This window comes from Ochlerotatus camptorhynchus, unplaced genomic scaffold (genome assembly GCF_037179485.1).
Source record: "Ochlerotatus camptorhynchus isolate MF236.1 unplaced genomic scaffold, CSIRO-AGI_Acam_v1.1 ptg000002l, whole genome shotgun sequence".
NCBI classification, from domain to species: Eukaryota; Metazoa; Arthropoda; class Insecta; order Diptera; family Culicidae; genus Ochlerotatus; species Ochlerotatus camptorhynchus.
Genome location: NW_027040494.1, coordinates 2,242,219 through 2,258,794, shown reverse-complemented (window position 1 = coordinate 2,258,794; position 16,576 = coordinate 2,242,219). Strand labels below are relative to the sequence as shown.

General features: G+C 44.6%; 1 protein-coding gene across 4 annotated transcripts in view; it reads left to right on the top strand.

Moving 5' to 3' along the window:
• Positions 1-16,366, top strand: part of Su(z)2 (Suppressor of zeste 2) — a 177,618-nt gene extending 161,252 nt beyond the window's left edge. For all 4 annotated transcript variants that reach the window (XM_065222944.1, XM_065222814.1, XM_065222885.1 and 1 more), the window contains exon 6: positions 10,018-16,366. In XM_065222944.1, the coding sequence (XP_065079016.1) occupies positions 10,018-14,202 (4,185 nt within the window). In that variant the 3' untranslated portion in view covers positions 14,203-16,366. The remainder of the gene's footprint in view (positions 1-10,017) is intronic.
• The last annotated feature ends 210 nt before the right edge of the window (positions 16,367-16,576 follow it).

The window sequence follows — 16,576 nt, the reverse complement described above, 5'->3', positions numbered from 1 at the left end:
CAGCTGTCATTGCAGATGTTCACAACATTACGTGCTGTTTGACTGTGTATTTCAGAAACATACTCTAATTGAATATACTAGAACTCAGACCAGCAATTCACTTCTCGGTTCCCAATTCAATTCAAAATGTATTGCTATCGATGCTGGTCACAAGTCTTTCAGCTACTACGCAAATGAAGTGTACTACGAATCGGAAGGCAAGTACAATTTTGATGGATTGGATCATGCAGTGGTAGCCGTTTGATACGGAAAACTCAAAGGAGAAGATTACTGATGGCTAATCAAGAACTCCTGGTTCAACTACTGGGGCAACGATGGATATGCTTTAATGGCGGTGAAGGGTAGCAACTGCGGCCTTACCACCGATGTGACGTATGTTAATTTGAAGTGAGATTTCTGTTAAATTAAAATTAAGTAAAAGAATTGCTTTATTTTCGCATATGTGTCATCATACAAGGTTTTCGATTTTTGTAACATAAATGTTTTTTTAAGTTAATTAGGTTTAGTGGAAGCAATACAAATTCCGTATGATTGTGCCGTGAAAAGTAGTTTGGTTTGGTAGATGACCAATTGACCGATTTCTGGTGATTTTCTGCTGAAAAGTAGGGTCCTTACAAGGCCACGGATTTTTAATTGCTTCCACTAACCTTTCCCAACCTAATTAACTTACAAAATTTTTAAACCGAATTTCACTGGTTGAGGTAGGGGAATTTACGTATTCTCGGCAACCTAAGCAGCGACCATCTTTCTATAGCCTTTTTCTCTACGGAACGCACACATATACAGTATTGGTTTGTTTACAATCTTTTGCTGCCAGCTGCTCTAACAATTTCAGTCGAAATAATTGTCAAAAACTGTTTTGAAACGCTTTTACAAAGCTCCAATATTCTCTAGTGAGAGCGACTATTGCGGGCAACCTCTTTTTATTCGGCAGCCTTTCTATTTGAGCTGCGTGTTAAACAGCTGTGCTTTCATCGGCAACTCGATATCAGCAGCGTTTTGTAGTGCGTGTGTTTCATTTCAAGAAAGCCCTGCTAGATTGCTTTTTCTCAGTGGTAAAAATATAATCACATTGAAGCTGAAAGCCTTAAGAATAGTTTGAATGCATTCAGCTAAGTGTTTTCTTAAGAAAATCCAGTGACATTAGCGTTTCAATTTGGGTTGCCGACAATACTACGATCCAATTCTCCCGGAACTCCAACCCGATGCAAAACCGAAGTATTGTTGTTTTATTCAACATCAGAATTCATTTTACCGGCGTTTTTGTAAAAGATCACGACGTCCTGCTTACGGCAAGGAAGCGAATGACTGCTCTTCCTGGAAATCACAGATACATCAGGCAATAACTGACCATCATCAAGTCTCATTGGATACTCGCGATAGTGAGTGGGTTGGAAGACCCCCTCTCCACATCCGACAGCAGGTCCGGAACGACTATGATGAACGAAGGCTGCTGATGGCAGGACTGTGACGGAGGGATTTGGGGCTTCCATGTGGTTTTCTACGGCGCGTTCCGGGTTTCCAGGATTGGGAGTTGGAGAGGCATCATCACTTGTCTGTAGAGGCAAGTTGGAAGACTCCTGATTCGTATCCAGCCACAGGTCCAGGACGACTATGCTGAACGCTGGCAGGAATCGGCACGACTGGGCTGGAGGAACCAGGAGCTTCCAAAGAGCGGTCTATTGTGCATCCCGGAGAAGAATTAGGATTGTTCGAACAGTAAAGCGGATGTTGTGAATCAACAGTATCAACTGGAAATAGCTTGCAGATGCTTGAGGCGTTGCACTGGAACACGGAATTACTGTGACTAATGTATGCATACTTGCCATTGGGAGACCCCACTACCGAACTCGACCGTAGGTCCAGAACGACGCTGAAGGCAGGAAATAGAACGACTTTGATGGCGGGAAACAGCTAGCGCGACTGGATCGAGTGGTTCGAGGTCTCCCATAATGCGACAGGCAGTGCGTTCTGGTATACAGCGTTCCAATTCACAACGCGGCATCCAATTCTGAATCAGCATACTGGGTCTAGTCCGGAGATGAGAGTTGAGAACTCGGAAGGTCCCGCAACAGGAGAGATCGTAATGGCTGGCGTGTTCAAACGAGACATCCACATGTTTTTTGAACCGTCTTCAAATTTACGGAACAAAATTCCTCTCGGGCATGTATCCGATGTAAGAGCAACTTCACGTAGTTTGGGAGCCAATCCGACTTTGTACGATATGTAACTCATACGGCTGATGTTGGATCCTTTTTTAACTAGCGGCACAACCTTAATCGGATCATCGCACTGTACACAACCTTTGACCAGCTTTTCGATTGATTCCGATTTCACGCTACGATGTATACGAGAAAGGTACAGCCAAAACAGCTCGGTGGGTTCAGGGACAGTAAGGACCTCGGTAAAGACATTGTCATCAGTTACTGCTTTAGTACCACCAAAAAGTGGTTTGCTGGTGAGCGAGCCTTCATCGCGGCGTCGTTTTAATGGTGGTTCAGGCATAAGATCGCCGGAACTCAAGTGTGTTGGAGTTGTCAATGCGATTCGTTTCGACAGCTGAGCGATCGAATTGCTTGAGATTCTCCTTCTTGGCATAATCCATTCCGACGTCGAAAACCTCCGAGGGCTTTTTGCCCGGAATCATCACCATCAGCAGTTCCTCTTCCAGATTGAGCAGAAAGGCGAAGAGCTTCTGAATAGTTTCCGTCGGATTGACCAGCAACGTTCGGACGACATTGTAGCAGTAGGACTTGTAACGTGCCTCCAGAGCACAGATGATCGATCCGAAGTGCAGATAGTTCTTGTCGCTGAATGCACTGAACTTCAAGCTGTTGTAATTGTCATCCGACTGGATAATCGCTGGGTAGCACATGTCCGTCACCAGGCAGGCCTTATTGATGGTGATAATATAGGAGTCCTCCTTGGAGCACATGATGTACCCGATTGCGACGCTGATGTCCACCGTGTCGAAGCTCTTGTCGGTGGCTCACAACGATTCACAGAATTCGCCCGGGAAGTTGTACTTGGAGAAGACACCCAACGTTTTGCCATCCTTGGATCCCTTGATCGCCTTCAGCAGCATTTCAAAATTGACCTTGTCTTTTTCGTGCTTATCCCGAACCAACAGTTTCACCGACAGAATGCCCTCCTCACCGTCGTTCTCGATCTTCTTCTTGCTGGTCAGGAAAAAATGGACTTTTCGCACAGCACCGTAATCGTATCGGTCAGGAGGTGGGTTTGCTGTAGATGGTTTCCTCGTCTACGCCGACTGCCGTCAGAATGGAATGCACCTTCTGCAGCGAATCATCATGGGAAAACTTTTTCTTGTTGTGTGCATTCAAGCTGTAAGAAATACCGGGTTGTCAAATATAACCTAATATTCATCTATTATTCTCTATGACCGACACAATCGGCGCACCTGAAGCACACTGAAAAAAATGTAGACCCAAGATTGGTGTGCGGAGTGGCCTACCCCTTGCCTTAAGTAATATTTTCTTAAGAAATTAGTAATGTTTATTAAAATCTAGAAAAACATCGTGTCATCAGTGTTGGCAAAATCAGAAATCAATTGATATTGTTCCGCTCTCATGCGCTCGCAATATCACGCGTGATATTGGAACAAAATATCATGCTTGATATTGATTTTACAAGCTCCTGTGATATCGCGAGACTATTCACAACGTGCAAAAATCAAGCTAAGAGTTGACTCGACATAAAAATGATTAAATTGCACATCGTTTTTCTAGAGAAAGACGTGTGTTCAGTAGGAAGTCTGGTTTAATACTACATAAAGTTTTCAGTTATTGATAACGGGTAAACACGTTCTTAACTACGGAAATCAACTGCTCCTTCGATCCAACTCTTCACCCCCTCTCAGTTGATGGTCTCCAATCCTATCTTCGTTCTCAAAAGTGTTAAAGCCGGGACTGGAAGTGACTTTGTAAAAATGTCCGCTTCTTGCTTCTGAGTTGGTACATATACAAGTTTCACCTTTCCGTCTGCAACCGCTTCTCGAATAAAATGAAAATTGACATCTATATGCTTGACACGTTTTGTCTCCTCCTTCTCTGCCATAGCTATAGCGCCTTGGTTGTCCTCGTAGATTGGTACAGGATACAAGATTGATTCACACAAATCGGATAGCAATCCAATAAGCCAAATCGTTTCGCTAACAGATGAGCTCAATGCGATGTACTCAGCTTCTGTGGATGACATTGCTACCGTGCGCTGCTTCTTGGACGACCACACGACAGTACATCCAAATACCTCAATCCAAACCCCAAATCCAGAAACACACTTACGATCCTCCTAGTCGCTTGCACAGTCAGCATCAACAAACACAGCGACCGGTCGTTCATGCGGGTTCCTCTTAAAGATCAGCCTTAGGTCTTTTGTCGCTTGAAGATAACGCAGTACTCATTTGGCATGCTTCCAGTGTTCCTCTCCTGCAGCATCTTGGAATCTTGCCAGATAGCCCACAACGTAGCACAGGTCTGGTCTTGAGTCCAGCATCAGGAACATAAGACTGCCAACCAGTTCTCGATACGGATAGTTGCATCCTTCAGTGGTCTTTCGAAGCTGCAACTTAGTTTCAGCGGGTGTGTTTCCATTCCGAAACGTATTAGTATTTTTCGGATTAGTGCTTCTTGAGACAAATACATAGTACCTTCCTCGTCACGTTCTATCTTGATGCCCAAAAAGTGATGTAGTTCGTTCAAATCCGTCATTTCAAATTCTCGTTTCAATCGATCTTTAATCTCCTCAATAATGCGCAGATCGCCCGCAACCACGAGCAAATCGTCCACATAGATAACGATGTAAGCGATTTGATTTCCTTGTCCACGCACATATACGCAGTAGTCGTGTCGGGAACGACGAAATCCCATGCTCACCAGAACTTCATTAAAGCGACCGTTGCAACAGCGAGGTTATTGCTTGAGACCGTATAGCGATTTCTTCAACAAGCATGCTTCATTCGGTTGACTGCTTATCCCCTCGGGAACACGCATGTACACTTTTTCCTGGAGAACACAGTTTAGGAACGCCGTTGTTACGTCCATTTGATGGATCTTCAGGTTTCAGTTCGTTGCAATCGCCAGAATCGTTCGTATAGTTGAAAGCTTTGCCACTGGAACAAACGTCTCTTCATAGTCCACGTGCTTCCGCTGCATGTACCCTTTGGCAACCAGGCGGGCCTTGTAGCGCACAGGATTCCCGTCAGCATCGGTCTTCAACGTGAACACCTATTTACTTGGCACAGGCTTCACTGCATCAGAGCACCTCACCATCGTCCAGGTTTGGTTTTTCTTCAAAGACCTTAGCTCGTCAGCTATTGCTTGCCTCCATTCCGTCTCGTGCGGATGACCGTCAACCTCATCGTAACATGTCGGAATCTGTTGGGATTCATCAGCAGCAGAAAGGGCTCTATAGGGGACAAAAAATCAGCTAACCAACCTAGGGTCCTGCGCTCCCGACCACTAGACCTCGGAACACACTCCTCACAGTTGTTCCCATTCTTCGAGTGTGGTGGGACCGCCGATGCGCCTTCTTCATTAGTGTTGTCAGCAACTTCGTCAACATCTTCAAACTCATCTTCGGACAGCTCTTGATGGTCATCTTCAAATTATTCGTTGGCTGCACTTCATCTGTATTGATCTCTTCAACGGCTGGAATAACTTCAGCCATTCACCATCTTCGAAGCTACTTCTTCGTCCAGCGATTTCTCGCACTCGACTCGCAAAATCCACCTTCATTTTTAATTTCCCCGATTCCATCTACCATTTCGCTCTGCTTCAGGCGTCGTACATTCTTGAAGCTCAAGTGACCAAACCGTTTGTGCCATAGCTGCCTTTCGCAAGGATGGCCGAATCTGATGTATAACGCTGCATCGTCAGGTAGAATAGATTCCCGGGTAGTTCCGCCACAGCTATTGTTTCACCGTTTTTGGACAACACTGCTCGATCCGGCTGGAATTCCACTCGGACTCCTGCTTTCAGCAACCGCGACAATGACAGCAAATTGAACTTGAGGTTCTTCACTAATAAGACGTTTCCCAAGGACAATGTCAGACTGTTCTCACCCATGAACGTCTTCGCTTTCACTGTGCCTTCTTTAGTAGCAATAAGTTTCTCACCTTGCTTGGCACTTTCAATTACCAGCGGTCTGTCGAACTCCTTGAACACGTGAAAATACCGCTCATCATTGGCCATGTGACGACTTGCTCCCGATTCCAATTTCGACTTGTAGATCGCTTCCTGGAAAATCGTCAACGCCACTTCTCTGTATACGGGAACAGTTGCTGCTTGAGCTCGATCATACCGCTTTTTGAACTTTGGACATGCAACCTTCTTGTGGCCTTGTTCACCACACACAAAGCATTTTCCTTGAAACTTGGACATTTCCTTGCTTCTTTCCGACTTCACTGCAAACGCTGATCCTGATCCATCCGAGACACCATTGGCACATGAATTGTCTCCTCTTCCCATTCGTTTCTGCTCTTCGGCCAGCAAACGCGCCTTCACCGTGTCCAACTTCAACTGATTATCTCCCAGGTTGTCCATAGCCGTGGTGACAACATCGTACGTCGATGGCAAAGAAATGAACAGTTGACTTACGGCATCTAACTCCGTGACAGTAGCACCAGCTCCCTTCAACTGGCGGACTAACTCGTCAAATTTTCGGAAGTGGTCCTTTAACCGTGTTCCTTCTTCCATCTTCAACGTTGCTAAGGACCTCCGAATGTATGTTTGCGCTGCAAAACCCTTCTTCGCGAACGTGCTTGACTACGGAAATCAACTGCTCCTTCGATCCAACTCTTCAGTTTTCTTAGAAAGAGAAAGCATAGTTTGCTATCTCTTTTTAATCTGCACCGATGGCAGACGCGAAGAGACTGCTGCAAGCCGTTATGGAAGTTTCGGTTGCATTCGGGTGTAAAGCAAAAATCATTAAACTCAATCTCACCACAGTTTGGTGAGATTTGCAGTTGGTGAGTATTGTTAGCTTGATATTCCGGGCTGCGATATCACAACTTGCAAAATCAACCGCAGTTGTTTGCTTGTTGATTTTTGTCTACGAAAATCAAGCATGATCTTGGGCGTTGGTGAGATTTGATTTTTTGATATTTTCCCAACACTGCGTGTCATATAAGAAACCAATTACCATTTATAAAGCTGCTGAAGGAATATCAACGATAAGTTATAAGAAACTACTGATAGACCTTAATTTCTGATTCATAAATCTTATAACCAGTGGCGTCCCATAACCTCACTTTTTATCTGTGCACCAACTTTCAAAACCAGCCATATTCATACTCGAATCGGTTGAAAAATAAACTTAATCTTCTAGTTTACTCGATATCTATCCATTGCAAGTAATATTTTTATAATTGTTTATGTTTTGAGAGATGGTGCACAAGTAGATTGAGGTTAAGGAAACGCCAGTTGTGAAATTTTTAACTAGTCTATAATTTTTCGAATAGGGGGAGGTAGCTCATCGATTCTTCCGGTTCGCCTCCTAGCATCGTGCTATAAGGTACCAGGCGATAACCAGGGTAGTTGATCGATAGCTCGATGACGTCATTTCGTTGGCGTCTGCAATGGGAAATTCTCATAGCAGGCGTTGACGATGGGACGTTGTCGAGTTGTTGAATAGCAACTATCGTGGTAACTCACCGATTACCTGTCGATCTGCCAAATTTGGAAAGACGTCTGCATTGAATTGTCTCATATAATAATATTCCGCCCACTATATCACAAGAAATTGCGAGGAGCTGAGTGGAATGGAGATAAGTTAAGCATTGGGTACAGGACCAAGTCTCCCCTGGGTGGTGCCAAAAGATGAGCGCAATAGAATCATCAAGTTGCCATAAGGCACGGAATGAGACTATTGCATGGCTGGGTAGTCAAAGTCTTCCATTCGTTAGTCATTTCAGGTGGATTAGAACAGGTTTAGGTTTAGGGTGGGCGTTGGCCGTATTTGGATTTTTCAGATGTAATCCTGGATAGGACCCTGTCATTGAACGTCGCGTGAAAGTGGAACTTAATGAAGGCCTAAGTACTTCTTCGTAGTTTTTAGTTTTCGGATTTGAAAGATCGTCGGTTACAGTGGCCTGCTTACTGAGCAGAAAAACGCGTACAGGTCCTTACATATCAAAGAGATTTATGGTAAAATCGCTTGTGTATCGTGTATTTTGCGAAACTCGTTGTTGTCGTTGGTTCCGGGTTTGAATGGATGCACAAATTTGAGCAACGGTATTATGTGATATGAGGGGCTCGGTGGCCTTAGAGCAACCGTTTTTGCTTACTGAGCAAAACATCATGAGTCTAATCTCAGGCCCATCCACATTCAAGATTCGTCAATCGTTTTATTTGTTAATATGACTACATGGTAATAACAGCAACTCGGTGATTAAAAAGGTGCTCGTCTGCCTAGTGGCAAACGTTTTTGCTTACTGAGCAGAAGACCGTGGGTTTATTCCCAAGCTCCTTCGCGTTATATGATCGTTAGGACATCAATTCAGCTTATCGTTTACCAAAACGAACCCTGCTGCAAACCCAACCCTCTTATCCAACATCCCAGTGATTCCTCGTGGAAGTGCAGATGTGTTCTCGGCTTCCATCAAAGCGAGTGTCATGTCAACACAATCCTTCCCATTCCTTTCTTGACCTGTGTTCGGGCGCGGCCGGCGCTGGTATTGCCTAATTTAAGATCACCAGTTTTTACACATTGAGGATGATTGCTAGTCCCAAGCATCGTCTTTTGGTTCTCTGTGTAATTACAGCTGATCTGGCAGTAACAGAGTAGCAACCGTGGGCGGTCAATCAAGCTCAAGCTCAAGCTCAAGCTAGTCTATAATTTTTCGAATATTTAAAAAAAAGTATTTTGTTAGACTTAAATAAAATGAATAGTTCAATAAGTTGGTTTTTAAGTGGGTGGCCACATTGCCCCATTGGCCATATTTCCCCCACTTTCCCTTAACTGTGACCTTCAGGTATTATTTGCATCAGACCAGCTGCAACACAGATATAACAAGTAATCGCAATAATTGTACCACTTCATCCTCGAAATCAAACTGATAATTACACCCCAGCACCAAAACCAGTCATAAAATTGCAAAGTAATCTGCAATCATCATTGAAGCCACAAAACAATTCCTTCAATACTTTCAAGGCAGACTGGATTTCATCTCGCGCATCGCACCGCAAGCCTACTCTTTTAAGCAAGAAGTACAAGCCGCCCTTTTTCAAGGATTTTCTCCCTCATCTCCCGATCAGCAGCGGGCCGGAGGCATCACACGCTAAAACGTTTATCATGTTTTTCACATCACACATACACACACACACACACCTACGACGGACCCAATCCTACTGCTAATCACTCCCGCCGTGGGTACTTTATCACTGCAATCTTTCAACATAATTACTATTAATTATTTTCGTTCCGCCACTTCTCGGCTATTGCTGCTGCAGCGAGAGACGGCGACGATTCACGGCAGTCACTCTTCATTATCGAACCCCGGCACCAGTAATTTCAGTAGGTACCGGTGAAATAAGAAGGCCCCGGAGCTTTGGAAAACTAGTGGAAAGTTCGTACTTTGCCAAACTTGTGTTTCGCTTTTTCTTCAAAAGGTTAATAAATCCACACCAGAGAACAACAAAGCAATTTGGCAACACTGCCCACTCAAGACATCAATCAAGTAGCACTGCTGTTGGCCGCCATCGTATCGGTCGGACGAGAGCAATCTTCACCGAATGTAGCTATTATGACTGAATAAATAAATTGAGTAATGAAAAGTTTCACTCCCTTTTGCCTCTTGTGTTCGGAGTTTGGATGTTTGGGGATTGAATTATCGCTTGGCATGCTTGGCCACTGCCACCGGTGACGGTGTTTACGAGGGCGAAAGTCTAGGAACCAAATTGAAATCAGAAATGAAGCAATGATAGTTCCAATTTGTCTCGCTGTTCATTACCCAATTATGTAACTAATCATTCCATTTTCATCATTCTCCATTTGCAGAGCTCCCTGATGCGGTTGTACTATCGGATATTTATCCATCCGACCGCAAAGCCAACGGCATCCACCACCACGTACAATGTGGGCAGCGATAAAAATAGCAACGAAAACAATAATAATAGCGGAGGCGAGCGTGATGCTAATAATAGCACCACCGGCAGAAGCACCGATGCCAACCTCAACGAGCCGAGCCAAGGTAGCGCGGAATCGTCATCGTCATCGTCATCATCAAAGCCAACGTCAACGTCACCGAGCAAGAACGCCACCGGTGCCAGTTGTGGTGACGGTAGCAAAGCTCCTACGAGCTCACCGGCTGTTGTTTTCACGGTGCCGAAAGAAGCTGACAGTCGGATCAAAGTGGGCGCCGAGCAAGATGCTGTCAAAAGTGTAAACAATGAATCTAGCAAAGTGTCAACAGAACCCAGTGCAAAGTCGAGATTTCAAGCGTCGGAGGCTAGTTGTTACAGTAAATACGATAGCAAATTGATAATCACGAAAACTAACAAATCGGACAAAGGTGGAAGTGAGAAGAAAGAAAAAGAATCGTTAAAGTTGGTGCTGGTGCCGAAGAAGAGTGATAAAAATGATGCTAAGATTGTTTATTCGAAAAGTGATTCCAAAGCAAGCAAATCTCCCAAACAGAGCAGTCCGAGCGCATCGGTCAGCTTCGGTGATTTCAAACGGCTTCGCAGCAATGATATCCGATACAGTGACTACGAAACGGCGTCTTCGTCATCATCATTTGGATCGGGTACATCGTCGAGAGCTACGAGCGGCAAAAGTGGAACCGTTCCGGGTGATGACTCAAGAAAATCTGAGTCACAGAATGCTAAAAAGCACAATAAAATAAATAATGATTATAACAATCCCGGTGATTCTAGCGGAAAAAAGTTCTCCGAAGACAATAGTCGAAACAAAGTGTACGGGAATGAGGCCACCAGCCTGGCTGGAAGTGAAACGGCACCGGTAGGTGTAGCAAAAACCAAGCATGAAAAATCTAAATCTGCTCCGGCACGGAGCGAAAGCAACGGTGCTCCGGTGGCGATAACGGCTTCTAGCACCAGCACCGCCATAGGAGAGAAGAGTGAAAAGTCATCCGAATTGAAGTGTTATGTAAATTTGAAGAAACAAACGGTCGTTTCACCGCTTTCGTCCAGTACTGAGCACCATCGCAAAGAAGTTCCTAAATTGAAAATAGAGCTACCTAGTCTGAAAACGAAAATCACAATCCCCAAACTGGACAGTGAAAAGTCACCCAAATCCGCGCATTCCTCATCGACCTCCTCCTCAGCAGCGACGTCCCCGGCGGCATCAACGTCCGCTTCTGGCAAATCTCCGATATGGCCAAAACCGGATGACGGTGGCAAAGCGACCGATGGCCCCTCGATAGGCATAGAAGAGTATGCCAAAACAATTGGACTGAAACCAGTTCACAAGATTTCGGAGGGCGATAGCCAAAGAAAGAAGAAGAAAAGCTCGACCTCCTCCTCTCCGGACCCGTCCTTCCACCGAAAGCGTAAAAAGGCGAAACACTCCAAAGAACCGGGTGGCAAGCGAAGAAAATTACATGCCGAAATTTCATCGCAGCAAGATGAGAGTTTGAAAATGAAGGTCAAACTCACAGAAAAACCATCAAAACACGATCGCAAACCAAGCGAGGAAATCACGCCGCATTCGCCGAAAGAGCCGACTAAACACAATGCGGAAGTTACTCCGTCATCATCGTTGCCACCACCATCACCTCAACCACCATCATCATCATCATCTACTTCGGCAGCGGTTTTTGCTACACCCGTGTCGACGCCACCAAAGGAAGACAGCTCAAAGGTGATTGACATTACCAAGGGAGACGATGATGATGACGTGAAAATTATCGAACATCCCACGTTCGAAGCGTGGCTGAAGCCATTGGCCAGCGGACCGGCAAATGTCACCGAAAAACCAACACCGATCGGGACGAGGGTAAACGAGCTGCCAAGCCTGCCGCCGTCCCTCAGCGGATCGGACAGCTCTACCAAAACCAAAATTAATGAGATGCGAGCAATTCGTCATAAACCGATGGTTTACATTCCAAATCCCGATAAGAATCTGTTCGACAATTCCCCCACAATCAATAGCCTAATTCAGAGCGTTCAAGCGAAAACCGGATTTATTGATAAGGATAATGATGTACAAATTGTTTCTACCAGCAAGCTTGAGGGGAATGGGCATCCCGTGTCCAAAGTTCCGATGCCTCCACTGGTTCCTACTAAACCGATTTCAACCGTGCCTAGCATGAAGCCACCAACGATGATTCCCTCTACGGCTAGCAGCCGAACGGTTTCGACCAACAGCATTCCAAAACCTCAACAAAGGGTGACGGTTCAATCGCAGCAAGTGTTCAGCCCTAGGCACATCCCGAACTATCCGCCACTAGCCTTGCAAAGTGCACCGAAGAAAGTCATCAACCCAACTACCATCAGTACAAATGTCTATCAGCCAAGGAACATGAATCCTGCGTTGAAACGGTCCATCAGTGTTGACAGCAGCTCTACCTACAACATTCCTCCAAAGACCCCTCGAGTGGATCTGATGGAGCTGAATGCACAGCATCGGTTCCTAACGAAACCCATCTATGCTCCTATGTTTAATTTTGTGAAAGGAGCCAGCCTGGCCAAAAATGGCAACCCAAACAGACTACCAACCTCGGCAAACGATGTACCTTACAGATCGCCCATCAGTTCCTCCTACACCAAGGAGGTAAACACGAAAAAGCCTGTTCCGAGCCTATTACTACCTCCATCGTCGATAAGTGTCACCAAAATGACAGACACCGTTCCACAGCCACCACCTGTAGACAATCGACCTGCTCTGGAAATTGTCAGAATACCATCCAGCGCACCAGTCGCTGATAAACCCCAAACAACCATCACCATGACGTCCCCGAAATCAACGTCCATCACACCAAAAACAACCAGACCTCCTCCGCCCACGATTCCGCTGATTAAAATTAAAAAAACCACCTCCATGCCAGAGCATCCAACCTCGCCTATTTCGCCTTCCGTTTTCCAAGTAACCAGCTCGTGTACAAACAGTTCCTCCAATCTATCCACCACTTGCGCCTCCCATCAGGATACGAGCGGTGCTCTAGACCTGACGACACGTGCAAATGACGATTTGATTATCCTTGAAGGCAGTGACAGCCTGACGCCCAAACTGAATGGAAATGAGCCCAAACAAAAACCAAGCGTAGAAAAACGACAGGAACCACCTGCGGCCAGACCCGGCTCAGATGGCAGAGTTGAAATGGATAGTAGTCGATTAGAATTAATCAATTCGTTGATTCATACATCGGCTGCCTCGATGATCAAAGCCGGGTCAGGTATGATGGCAAAGCTCCAGAGTAGCATTCCAGGCCTGAAGCTCCCGCCCGAGATGATTGGCTTTGCCATCAGTAGTCCCAGTGCCATTCCAAAACTCCCAGCAAGCCCTTCATCGTTGACGATGACGACGACGATGGCGTCGGCAAAATCGATACCAATGCCAAAACTAGCCGAGATTAATCGCAATCGGAACACTGCAGTCCGTCAGCTGAACCCATCGGTTCGCAACATTCCGAACCCATCGGCTCTGGCATTTCGTAATCAAACGATAGCGATAAGCAACTCTTCTGGCATCATGCCGGCAGCATCCTTCTCCACCGTAGTTGCATCCTCCTCCTCCGGTAACACGATAACATCTTTCTCGCCTACGTCACCAACGGCAGCGAAAATCATGACCGTAAACATCAAAACAAACAACGCAAATACGGCGGCAGGACAGAAATCAAGTGTGAATAATAACGGCATCAGCTCAGGCGATACAATTTCCTCTATCGCATCGCTGGCAAAAGCCAACACCAGTGCATTCAACACCACTACCAATGGCAACGGTGCATCAAGCGGCGGAGTGTCAAATTTGAATGGCAATAACAACAACAACAGCAGCAGCAGTGGCAGTAAACACGATAACGTTAGCTCAACTAGTGGTGGAGGTGGCAAAAAGACCATCGAGAAAGTGGCGGCTGGATTGAAAGCGGCCGCCGCTACGGCAGCGGTAGCGGACGCAGCGGCAGTCGTGGCGAATGGGACGAACGGCAACCGTGTAAGTAGCAGCAACGGTAGCAGCGTCGGTGGTGGCATCAGCAAAAACAGTGTAAACGTTGTCTAACAAACGAAACTGTGGCAAGGGAAGAGGCCTCACTGAATCGCAATCTTATCGATGAACTGCTAAGAAACGTGAAGACATGACTGGGACGATGATGATCTGTCGACAAAAAGACCAAAGCAGCACCTACCTTACATACACACTTTATGAAATGAAAATGTTTCAAATGTGGAAAAGCGCACACCCAAATGCGAGATGACATTGATTGACAGCTGTGTTTTTGGGTGGCAGCAGATGAAAAAAAAAACGAAACGAAACAAAATGTGACAATGTCGTAAGTGTCAAATAGACAGGAAAAATGTTGTTTACATTTTTTTGTTATGAAAATTAGTTGCCAGTCGATTACGTGGGATCGCAGTAGACAGAGACTACTGTAAATCGTGGTGTAACGTGTCATGACTTGTCAAAAGTCCAGAGTTTTGTGAGTTCCTGATGGTGCAAACCAAATCGAAAACATCTCCCATTTTGTTTCGTCTTGCGTGTCGCTTATCCGCTTCTGCGAAACGGAGGAAATCGGCATGGACATTTAATTAAAACATTGCTCGGTTGGAAATGATTTCAGGAATTGCTGCGAGTCTCATGGATGAAACAATCTCGAAAAACAGCAGCCCCCGTAATTACTTCACTTCGCCGAAAATCACGCTCAGCTGTGAAAGTGCGCCGTGCCGGACTGCACATGACTTTACTTTTCGATTGCATTGAGGTTTGTTAATCATTAGGTTAGGATAAGTTGTTTTCTAGTGCAAAGGCTATGCTTGATTAAAATTATTTATGTTCTGATAGTTTAGTTGAAAGAAATTGTAAATTTCTATAAATATAGTTTGAATATATTACTCGATATTACTAAATCGAAAATGCTAATAATTTATTCGCCTCAGTGTGCATAACCTAATGTATTTAAAAATCCTGAATTAGACCAATACTACCCCCTTTTGCAACTCGTGATGCGAGTCTTTGCAAATGTAATTAAATCGAACATACGCATATTTAATGTGTGTAAATTCCGCACCACTCTCCTTGTTAGAGAAGCTCTACATGTCTCTCGGTATCAGCAATAAAACTGGGTAAATCACCTCTTTCTCCCCGTACTCCTATTATACTCGATGTTGTGCAATAGTGAACCAGAAGACATACATACAGCATAGCTATACCGTACACATACATACCCACAGTAAGCAAAATAGCAAGAAGAAAACGAATCATTTTACGGCTAAACGAGAAAATAACAAGTCTGTGAGAAATGACCAGATAGTGGCCAAGAAGACAGCTGGGAAATAGCGAGTGGGAAGAAGAAACCTACACGACCGGCACCGGTGAACGGTGGTGGAGCAAAGTTAGAGTATAGAGAAGAAATCCGATCTGAATGTGAGCGTGAGCATGATTCTCTGTAAATACCCAAACCCAACACACACGCAACAGAACTGAGAGAAACTTTCGATCCATCTCAATGAGCATAACATTTTTTTGCCTCCTTCCTCCTATTCTGGAAATAATGATAATTTATTCTCGGTACTCTTTTTTCGGTGGTTTCTTCTCACCCCTCCCTTCAACCCAAAAGGCAGTATAGGTAGCAGGTCGGCCGAGCAGATGAATGGAAAATTATGATGAAAAAGAAGCAGATGATGATGATGATGATTGAAGTAACTATAATGAAGATAAATTGAAAATTGAAAAGAATCAAACTATAGGAACCAGAAAATCTATGGGATTGTTCTCACGGCCGCCGGGAGAACAGCGGAGCAGTCCGAAATTGATTTACGCTGCTTTCGAAGATTGGTATGGTAAATTATATTCAAATTATGGGGTTTTTCGTCTTCAATCCAGTAGAGTTTCGTTTCAGTAAGCTTTGTACTCCTTAACTCTGATATTATTACGTAGAATCGACTGTGTAAGAGTGAACTTTGTATCATACACCATAAGAATTGTACCACTAATTATCGGTATTGTTTCTGTACACAAATCATGCAAATTTTTAAATAAGGCTTTGATTGAAGAAAACTTATCTACTTAATTTTAACAGGTTAGGATCTTTTGAAGAAAAGGAAGAACAATAAGTTATCAATTTTGCAATGTTTGTTTTAGCAAATGTCCTGTATGTATTTAGTGCAATACTAATGAGAAAAACAAAAACCAGTAGAGAAAATAAAACAGATAATCAATATTTAAATACACTGAGTTTTTGTAAATTCAACCATAATATCACATCCCTTCACATATGGAGGTCTCAGATAGTCTGGTCAGTTAGCAGGGTGATGTAATGTGATGTGATGGGAATGGAACCCACCATCAGTGCAAGGATTACCAATATCTGCAGATACTTTACCGGTTGTAAAGTTCTGCCTGAGGGTTTGTTGCAGCAGGCTGAATCAGCTTCATT